We start from the raw sequence: 10,530 nt of genomic DNA on the forward strand, positions 1-10,530 counted from the left end.
AACATTTGAGGTCTCCAGTGAAATCCAGGCTTTATTTTCATAGCTTCATACAGAGGCCTCTCTGAGCCTCCATGCAGGGACACTCTAGCCCTACACTTGACCTCAGTGGCAATTCTTAGCTGGGGAGGGAGATTTCATAATCTTTTTCTTGTATTTTTGACTCTAAAGATACCAGAACCCTGTGGCTGAAGCTGCCAAGTTCTGCTGCTTGCTGGAGCTGAAACTTGACCGCTGGTTCAAATATGTTTTCAACTGCCTGCTGTTTTTGATAGTTTCGTTCACTGCTTAAACTTTAATTTCTTTTCACAAGTTGGAATCTGAGCTGGTGTGGTCTTGTCCTGGAGTATGCACTCCCTGTGTTCTGTTTATAACTTGAGATTTTTATTAAAATTTATCTCCTTGAGCACTGGTCTTAGCTTCATTACATTTCTCTGTGCTTCGTTTTTTTTTTCCTCTAACAGTACACATTGTGTTTTTCCTTGATTAACTGGTCCTTTTCATTATATATCTGCATAACAGTAACCACTGATAACCACAGGGCAGACTCAGTACTAGGCTGTCTTCAAATCTCCTCTGCCAATTCCATAAACTCTTCAATTTATTAGCCTTGGCAGTTTTTTTTTTTTCTTCAGACAAGGGAAAATGAAGTCACATTTTTTTTTGTCAAAATATCACAAGAATTGTCTGTGTGCTACTAACTACTATTTGTCCCCTCTGACACTGCTTGAGCTCGCCCCTCCTCCCACAGTTCAAATCACCCTGAGCTGTGACTTTCTCCCTCCTGCTCTCAGCTATTCTAACCTGACAAATACTGGTGTAAGTTCTGCCATGTGACCTTTACCTCTCTCTCACACAGCCCTGGTAATCTGTCCTTCCCCATTTGATGCTCGTGAATCCTCCTGCCTCTGATCCTTTCCTCAGAGGCCCAGAAGTCCCACCTTTACTCTCCTATTTAGACATTACCATTCAGGCTAAGCAAGGGTCATAGGAGGGGTGATGGATGGAGAGCACTAAGAGGAAATTTGATTGCATCTCCAGAATGGGGGTGTTATAGTTTGTATATACTCAGCCCAATGAGTGGCACTATTAGAAGGTGTGGCCCTGTTGGAGTAGGTGTGTCACTGTGGTGTGGGCTTTAAGACCTTTATCCTAGCTGCCTGGAAGCCAGTATTCTCCTAACAACCTTCAAATGAAGATGTAGAACTCTCAGCTCCTCCTGCAGGGTGTCTGCCTGGATGCTGCCATGCTCCAACCTTGATGAGAAAGGACTAAACTTCTGAATCTGTAAGCCAGCCTCAATTAAATGTTGTCCTTATAAGAATTGTCTTGGTCATGGTGTCTGCTCACAGTGGCAAAACTCTAACTATGACATGGGGTAAGAAGGATTATGTCTGGAGTGTGGGAGATCCTTTAGGGCTTCTCTTAGTATACCATGTCCTGTGATTAAAGTCAATGGAAAACTACAACAGCCTAATCCAGGCAGAATAACAAAGGACACAGACTCTTCAGGAATGGCAGTAAGGTCACTCCTCCAAGAAAGGAGGTAAGTCCTGCTTGCTAGAAGAAGGGAAATGCAGAATGGGTAGTTGAGGAAGGTATTTATAAATATCATCAGGAGAGTGGGAGTTTCACCTCAGGACACTGCAGAGGACAGATACATGAAGCAGAGGAGCACTAATTAGCCATGTGGCAGAAAATAGTGTCAAATAAATGGGATTATATAAATTATGAGCTAGCCAGGGAACCATCCAAAGCTATTTGACCAAGGCCTTAGCAAATAAGATAAGTCTCAGAGTCCTTATTTCTGGAACTAAAGAGCTCGGGGAGTGGGGGACACATGGTTACAGTTGTAAACACAAGCTAAAGCCATGTGACCAGTTGTAGAAATGAGGATTATGCTTGACATGCACATTTCTGTTATATTTGATTAAGAATGTGTTTGTACAGATAGTGGTGGTTTCTGTTTATCATATAATGTAGCATCAATTAAGAGAATTATAAATGGTTATGATATTTAAATTTGAGATACTACAAGAATGTCCCTCAAGAGACATTGTTATTTTTTCTAATTTTATAATGCATTTGTGATTGTATGTGGGAACAGTTATGTCATGTTTCAGCATTATTATGACCTGGTTATTGACTTCATTTGGAAGTTAACCAACACACAAGTAGATATAGTTGTGTGTCAAGTTATATATCATGAAAATAGTAAGTGGAGGTTTTTCTCTAACCCAGCTTGCTCCAAATAATTGGCACAGAGAGACTATGGTTTATTCACTTAGCTTTAAAGCACAATAACTAGGCATTACTGTTCTGTTCTAATCCTCTAAGCTAACCTAGCTTCCTCCAGCCTAAGTCCCAGTCATACTTTTAATGTAGACATGGTTCTGTCTGTGGCTCAGCTGTTTTCTCATGGTGGCTTCCCTACCTCTCCTCATGGCTAAAATCCCCCTCTCCCTTTCTCTCCTCCCCTCTATGGAATCAGAAGTCCCACCCTGTTCTCTCTGTTGCTCAGTTATTGACTGATCAGCTGTATTGACAAAGCAAACAATAGACGGGGAGCAATGTTTGCACACACTTGAGACAGGAGGTTCTTAGAGTAAGCATTACTTATAACACCATGCCTGGTTTAAAACAAGACATGCAGAATAGAGAAATCATCATTTGAATAACACAAAGGTAATCTTTGTAAGGGAGCCAGTGGAGATAAATAAGAGAGTTAAAAACAGCTGTAGCACAGTACAGGCCTGCTGCCCCTTGTACACAAGCTTTATTGGATGTTTTAAATGTGGAGGTTTGGGTCATTTTAGAAATGATTGTCCCAGGAGCAAGGGCACTAGCAGACTGTTTTAGGCCCATATTAAGAACATTTACATTTGAGTTAATGCAAAGCTCAGAGTGGGCTCAGCAGAAGCTTGTGTGGCCTTCCTTTTGTCTTGGTCATCCTGACTAGCTCCTAAATCCCCTAGAAAGGTGTAAATTGTTCCTTTTTTAGATACCGCTAATTCTCAAATTTTAGTTATTTATACAAATACAGCTTAATTTAAGAAACATGTGCTGTTTCTTAACTTTATAAGACATTTAAGAGCTCATACTGAATTGCCTGGACTCTAGGGCAATGCCACAGCAGATTTGTACATCAGGCAGATCACAGGCCATCCAGGAACAATTGGCCATACAATCTCATTCCTTTATCATCAAAATAGTAACAGCTTGAGACAACAATTTGGTATTTCTAGAGAATGTTCATGTCAGTTGTAAAAACTTGTTCTCGGTGTCCTCAATTTCTTCATAATGGTGTTAATCCTTGAGGATTTATACCTAATTAGTTATGGCAAATGGATGTTACTCATTTCTGATTTTGAAAAATTAAAATATATACATGTAACTTGACACCTTTTCAGGCTTTCTAGTTGCAACTGCTTTAAGAGGAGAAGCAACTAAAAGTGTAATTAGTTATTGCTTACATTATTTTTTTTATGCTGGTTGTTCCATATTAGATTAAGACAGATAATAGAACTGGCTGTTGCTGGCGTGCATTTGAGAGTTTCTGTTGACAATTTAATACCCATATTACTGGGATTCCTTATAATCCTCAAGGTATTGTGAAATGGGTATTGTGGAACTTTAAAATAGCATCTTTAAAAACTAAAGGGGGGTAATACCCTCCAAGGTCTGTGAAAGCACACCTTGCCTTTGTTTTATTTGTTTTAAAGTTTTTGCAAACTGATGTTAAAGGTCAGTCTGCAGTGGATCGTCACTGGCATCCAGTCACTTCCAGCTCATTTGCCAGAGTCAAATGGAGAGACCCCCCCCAACAAATTCATGGAATATTCCTGACCCTGTTTTAATTTGGGGCAGAGGTTCTGTCTGTGTTTCTTCACAAAAAGACAATGGAGCCTGATGGCTGCCTGAGAGAATTGTCCATCAAGTGGACACAGATCCTGAGCCCAATGGTTATGATACTAACGATAAAGGTGGCTCAAAATCTCTATCAGTCAGCTGAATTAACCTGGCGTGTAGTCTCCACTCTTACTGGAGAGCAAGTGTTTTTTTTTTTTTTTTTTTTTTTTAATCAATACTCAAAACCACCCCCATATACCTGGTGGCCAGACTTTGTGTTTGAGCCTTGCCAATTAGCAGTGGGAATAGATACCTGGGACATTCCCACTTACAACTTTAATTTCTACACTGCTTGGACCATTAATTATAATTCTGTTGCCTTTAACTTTTGGACCTTGTATATTAAGCAGACTGGTTGCCTTCATACAGGATTGATTTCAGCCAGCTCAGCTATTCACCATGACAGTTATCCATCTCTATGAAGAAATGCATTGAGTGCATATTCATCTGTCCTTCGTGGCTTTGGTCTGAATGGGAAAGAGTTTGCTATAGAAGGCCTGTAGTCAGAGACGGGTAAGAGTGTTCTTGAGTTCCTACAGACCTAAGGCAGAGGCAAACATCAATACTGCTATGTTTGTCCTCCTGAAAGGAGCTAAGACCTGCTGAGGTCCTTGCGGAAAGGGAAGAAATGCAGAATGGGTAATAGAGGAAGGTAGTTATAAATATTGGTCAGGAAAGCAGAAAATCTGTCCCAGGACACTGAAGAAGACAGACACATGAAGCAGAGGAGCAGTAGCTATCCACATGGCAGAAAATAGTGTCAAATAAATGGGATTATATATTGTGACCTAGCCAGGGAGCCAGCCTGAGGTATTTGACCAAAGCATTAGCATATATAAGTCTCAGAGTCCTTATTTCCCTAAATAAGGATTGGCAGAAGACTGGCAGAGCCATCTCCCACACTGGCGTATCGTTGAACTGAGCAGCGGCGATATGCCGCCTCTGCTAGTGGCCACAACCTAGGCTAGTCAGGAACATGGCTGCTGATTAAGAAAAGCCCAATTGAATGCCACCGCTTTAAATATCCCCCCGCAACAGAAAACCACATCCTAGACCTGAGAACCCTGGAAAAGATACTGGAAAGAAAGAGAAGCAGAAGTCACCACAGTAGCATGGCTACAGGGAGTACCCAGGGCAGCTTCAAGACTGCATCATTAGTGTAGGATGTGATCTGTCTGTTCATCTCTCATCCCTGTGTCCTTGTGATCACAGACTCTCAGCATGTGCTTCATAGTGATGGAGAGAGCAGAGCCAGAGGTGACACAGCCCAGGAGTGACCCCATCAAACATAACAGTGGACTGAACCCACCTGGGCACAGTCCTGATCACACTCAGCTCCCACAGCCTCATCCTGTCCCAAGAGATACACACAGCTTAGGGACACAGACTCTGGAAGGTTCTCCAACTGCTATTTATTTCTTAAAAAAAAAAAAAAAAAACCTCTAAGTATTCTTAATCCATGAAATCAACAAACAATCAACTCTCAAGTCAAGATGTTAACAATAAAGTTCACATTCAGATTTTTATTCTCAGTGTGGAAGTGAGAAGCTGCAGCTCAGGGCAGCATGGAGCTGACAGGATGCAGGTGTCCCCCAGTGCTTGGCTAAATCAGGAAGGTTGGCTGTGGAAAGGAACACAGGCAGTGCAGGAACAGAGTCTTTTGCAGGGGTGGACTGGGCTCCACAGTTCTTCACATTGAGCCCAGAGGATCACAGGGAACACTTGACACTGTTGTCTAAAGAAAACTGAGGGCTCTGGACACAGGAAAGACCTGAACACACTGTCTGTCACATAGTCCATTCCAGGCTGCTTTCTTCATGCTAGAGAATGAGAGTCATGAACCATCACTGTGAAGTCAACATACCAAGAACCCACCACTCACAAGAGATTCTGGGAGTCCCTAAAACTCAATCATGTCTACATTGCCCCTCCCCAGTCAGGCCCCAGAGTGTCACCTTTACAATCTGGGAGAGACATATCAGAGATCTCAGAGCTGTCCCTGCCTAGGGTAAATCAAAACAAATGTATGTGTATGTGTATGTGTATGTGTATGTGTATGTGTATGTGTATGTGTATGTGTATGTATTCAAATCAAAGGTACAAATGAAACCTACAGATTTCTCTAGAGGAGCTATTATGGATTCCCAGAGCTCCCGGTTTCACTCCAATGGCCTCAGGACATTCCCGATTCCTCCCCCTCCCCCCACTAACCTGGAGCTGGGGCATAGTCTCCTCCTCTTCCACCTGTGAGAAGAAAAGCTGTGAGAGTTCAAGGAAGATCTTGACACTAGGAAGTTCCCAGAACTGACAGTAGACCCAGTTGGAGACAGCAGCAATGCCCAGTGTGGACGTGTTTCCCATTAATGAGCAGAGCACACTTCTAAAGGAGGCTGAGAGAAAACTCAGACCCTGCTATTTCCTACCTCCGTTTCTCATCCTTATCATCACAAAAGCCACCACAGCTCCAATGATGGCCACAGCTCCAAGGACAACCAGAACAGCAATGATCACCATGTTAGAGTCAGTGGATGGAGGAGGCTCTGGGAAGGACAGGGACAGGAAATGAAGGTGAGAGTCATGACCCCAGCTCTCAGCCCTGACCAGCTCAGGGTCTGCAGAAGCCTCTAGCTTTCCCTAATCCCAACTCTGAAGCCATATTCTCCTTACCCCATCTCAGGGTGAGGGGCTCAGGCAGCCCCTCATGTTGCACATGGCATGTGTAATTCTGCTTCTTCCCAAGAGGTACCACCACAGATGCCCACTTCTGGAAGGTTCCATCTCCTGAAGGCCTGGTCTCTACAAACTCCATGTCCTGGGTCATGTCCTCCCCATTCAACTGCCAGGTCAGGGTGATGTCAGCAGGGTAGAAGCCCATAGCCCAGCACCTCAGAGTGACTTCACCTTCAGATCTGGGGTGATGGGCTACATGTGCCTTTGGGGGATCTGTGTGGGGAAGATTCAAGAAATCCCACAATTAACAAGGCAAACAAATGTACACAAGACACAGTTAAATCAATGATGACACTGAACTATGTGTCTACTTGACACTTCAACTGTCACTAATGACCAATAGGTAAAACTCGTCTCCTCAGCACAGAACTGCACATTTTTCTGGGAGACTCAGAAGCTAAAAGTGAGTCCACATGAGCCAGTGGGTCAACATGGCCGTCCTTATGTGATGTTCTACAGCATGAGATAGGAAGTCAAAGAATGGAACACAGAATGGGAAATAAGTAGTTTAATATGTACTTGAGTTCATATCAAAATCAGAAATTAGAGCTATGTGCTGCTGGTAGTCTGCCACCACTGAGACTCAACCACTGTGGTCATCTTGCTGACCAGCATAACTGTCAGTCCTAGTGAACAGCCATCACAAAGTGTGTAGCAGAAATGTGGTGAACCTCTGACACTCAGCCAGAGAAAATGACTCCCAGACCCTGCCTCTGAGAGACAAGGTACAGGTGTGTTACACAGGATCCCTGGAGTGTGCTGTGGACCCCAGTGCAGCACTCACAGGAACACAGCAGGCTCACAGGGTGTGTGGATCTTCCCTCTCACTCCAGCCCTGGATTGCAGAAGACCCTGTCTCTCAGAAAGTCCAATTCCTGATTCACTAGGGGGAGCACTGTAACTTGTGGGGCAGAGGAAGAACAGGAGGCTTCTGGATGTTTAGTTCTGACAGGAAATAGTGTAAGCTCACAAGAATCTCTCCTTTAATGAGAACCCCGATTTAACTTGTCTAATTATCCACGTTAGCAGTCTCCCTTGGCACCTGTGGAGACTGATACAAATGATAATACAAGGGCATGGAGAAACAGGATCACTCCAGTGCAGACAAAAACTGACCAGAAGCAAAATAATGCCTTTTAAAAACAGAAAGAGAAGAAAAGAAGAAAGAAACAGAGAAAAAAACCCCTCACAATTTCTATTCCTCCAGGGTACCCCATCAGGGCTTATGTGACCATTCACCACTGTAGGAATAGATAGAATTGTGTTGTTGAAGCCATGCAAACACCACAGACAGGGAGGGATCTGCGAGATTGTGTTCTTTGGAAAGTTCTAGAAATTTGGTGAACCATCCTAATGTAGGAGAGCCCATGACTCCAATCAGGTAAATGAGACTTCCGGTCCTGAGGTGTACACTTCCGGTCTTGAGGTGTAAGTGCTGACACACTCAGCTTCACAGGATTCGGTGTCCACAGACAGTGGGTGTGGGCGGAGAACCAGGCCTGGGAGAGGCCATGGCTGACAGCAGGGAGCCCCTGCTGTTCTGTCAGGAAATTCTCTCCTTCCCTCCTGAGACAGACTGGGAACTGTCCAGGGAGAAGGCTGAGCCCTGGGAGAGTCAGTGCAGTCATTGTGATGAGGATCAGGAGACCCAGGGACACTCTCTCCCCTCTGAGACAGGGGCATCACCCCAGCTGAGGGTTTCTTCTTCCCCAGAACTGAGCCCCAGCCCGAGGGCAGAGGGAGGAGCTGCCCGCGGCCCTGCACCTGTGCGCAGCAGCGTCTCCTTCCCGCGCTCCAGGTGTCTGAAGAGTGACTCCACGCACTCGCCCTCCAGGTAGGCCCTGTCTCTCTCTGCTTCACCAGTCAGCTCCCACTTGCGTCCCTTGATCTGCGCCGCCATGTCCGCCGCTGTCCACGTTTTCAGGTCTTCATTCAGGGCGATGTAATCACGGCCGTCGTAGGCGACCTGCCAGTACCCACGGAGGAGGCTCCCGTCCGACCCCACTTCACAGCCTTTCATCACCTGTATGGTGTGAGAGTCTGCGGGACCCCGCGGTCAGCCCCGCCCACCCGGTACCACCCACACGGCCCTGCCCCGTCCACCCGCGAACTTCTCCAAATTGAAAGGAAAACCTGTCCAGGGTCGGTTCTGCCCCCCGGGTCGAGGGTCACTCACCGCCCTCGCTCTGGTTGTAGTTGCCAAGCAGGATCCTCAGGTTCCCTTGTAAAGTCTGCTCATCATTCTTGGAGATCTGTGTCTCCCGCTCCCAATACTCCAGCCCCTCCTGCTCCATCCATGGCGCGCGCGGCTCCATCCTCGGATTCTCCGCGTCGCTGTCGAAGCGCACGAACTGTGTGTCGTCCACGTAGCCGACAGCGATGAACCGGGGCTTCTCGAGACCGGGCGGGGACACCGCGGTTTTGAAAAACCGCAGCGAGTGTGAGCCTGGGGGAGGAGGTCTTGCAGTGAGACTCCGAACTTCTCCCGGGACGCCGGGCGGGTGCGCGGGCCGGGAGGGGAGCAGGGCGCCTGAGCTCGGGACGCGGGTGGAGAAGGGGTTGAGGGTCCGGTGGGCGACGCGGCTTCCCCAGTGCCACCCCCGCCCTCCGCGCAGAGCCCTTTTCCCTCCCGACCCTGCACTCACCCGCGCGGGTCTGGGTCGGGGCCAGGGCGGCAGCCAGCAGCAGGAGCAGCGTGCGCGGCCCCATCGCCCCATCTGGGATCCGGGGCCTCCGAGTCCCACAGGCTCCTTGGACTTTATAACCAGTGCCCGTAGCGACGCTGATTGGTTCCTCGGGATCGCTCCACCCAATGGGGGTGAGACCTGCCCGCGCGTCATCAGTGTCCGGGCAGAAGAACCTGACCCAGGTTAAACATAGAAGTGAAACTGGGGCGATGGGGACACCCCAGCCCTGGGCTTCCCTACCCCTGACCTCACCGACTGGAGACTAAGACTTTGCCTAAACCCTGTGCTGAGGACAGAGTGGTGTTTTGTCATGGTGTCTCCGAGTTCTGACCCAGGAGCTGTCTGGACACCAGGAGAGACCTGCAGGCCAGACTCTGTGTCCTCTCCTCCACCCTTCCTCTTCCTTCTTCTCTTCAGATGTCAGACCCTGGAGTATTCTAGAAGAAAATCCACTTCCGGGAATACAATTTCAACACAAGAAGTTGGGGATGCCCTGGGGAGATTCTTCACCTGAAAGCAGAGGCACTGGGCTGCAAGTCCCACATGGACCCCACAGAGACCTGGTCCAGTGTTCACTTGCAGAGAGTGGCTCACTCTGTCAAGTCTGAGTGCAGGAATCTTATCCATAAAGAGGAAATATTGCCTTGTGCCCCAGGATCTGTCTTCTCAGCCTCAGCCTTAGACTCCTCCAGTTTATTCACAGATGAAGCATCTATGGCTCCAGGCGTCCCTGTTTTACAGGATCTACGTTCCAAGTCCTGAAATTGCCCATGTGGATCTGGGTCATTGTCTCAGTACAGTAGACCCCCTTGTCCACTGAGGAGAGACCCCTGTGGAGACCACAAACAGCAGGGCCCTGATCCCTGTCTACACTGCACTTGCCCTGTGTCCCCACTTCCATGGTACAGTGGTTTTAGTGACTCAGTCACAGTAGAAAAGAAACCGTAATTAACTGTGATACAGAATAATGATGACAGTGTGGTAGAAGTTATGTAATCTGTGACTCTCTCACTCCCTCTCTGACCTTCACTTATACTTATGAGCTGATGACGTGAGGGACATGAATGTGACAGGTGTGTGGGACAGTGGATCTGATAACCGAGTTGGCTCCAGAGTTCCTCAGGCCTGTGCAGTGTGGACACTGGAAGAAAGATGATTCTGCTGCCAGAGAGTACACACTGGTGATGTGAGAGTTCTTTCCGGATCA

The 10,530-nt window shown here is 46.9% G+C and overlaps 1 protein-coding gene across 2 annotated transcripts; it reads right to left on the bottom strand.

The window, feature by feature from the left end:
* Positions 1–5,402: 5,402 nt before the first annotated feature.
* Positions 5,403–9,401, bottom strand: LOC117724200 (H-2 class I histocompatibility antigen, D-B alpha chain-like). 2 transcript variants are annotated; one of them, XM_034523887.2, is made up of 7 exons: positions 9,282–9,401; positions 8,813–9,082; positions 8,401–8,676; positions 6,574–6,849; positions 6,330–6,446; positions 6,118–6,150; positions 5,403–5,726 (listed from the first exon to the last, which is right to left on the bottom strand). In XM_034523887.2, the coding sequence occupies exons 1-7, from the start codon at positions 9,343–9,345 to the stop codon at positions 5,722–5,724; spliced, it is 1,041 nt and encodes a 346-aa protein (XP_034379778.1). In that variant the 5' UTR covers positions 9,346–9,401; the 3' UTR covers positions 5,403–5,721. The 2 variants fall into 2 exon arrangements, with proteins under 2 accessions (XP_034379778.1, XP_076772959.1); XM_076916844.1 differs by lacking the exons at positions 5,403–5,726; positions 6,118–6,150; positions 6,330–6,446 and having other exon boundaries at positions 6,778–8,242.
* Between the last annotated feature and the right edge of the window lie 1,129 nt (positions 9,402–10,530).

Source organism: Arvicanthis niloticus, chromosome 20 (genome assembly GCF_011762505.2).
Source record: "Arvicanthis niloticus isolate mArvNil1 chromosome 20, mArvNil1.pat.X, whole genome shotgun sequence".
Classification (NCBI taxonomy): Eukaryota; Metazoa; Chordata; class Mammalia; order Rodentia; family Muridae; genus Arvicanthis; species Arvicanthis niloticus.

Bases quoted from the DNA above. Each gene is read 5' to 3' on its own strand.
- LOC117724200 (XM_034523887.2), bottom strand. From the start codon at position 9,345: ATGGGGCCGCGCACGCTGCTCCTGCTGCTGGCTGCCGCCCTGGCCCCG. The intron at 9,083-9,281 runs GTGAGTGCAGGG...CTCCTCCCCCAG, and splicing joins CCCGACCCAGACCCGCGCGG to GCTCACACTCGCTGCGGTTT. The intron at 6,447-6,573 runs GTAAGGAGAATA...TGTCCTTCCCAG, and splicing joins GCCCCTCACCCTGAGATGGG to AGCCTCCTCCATCCACTGAC.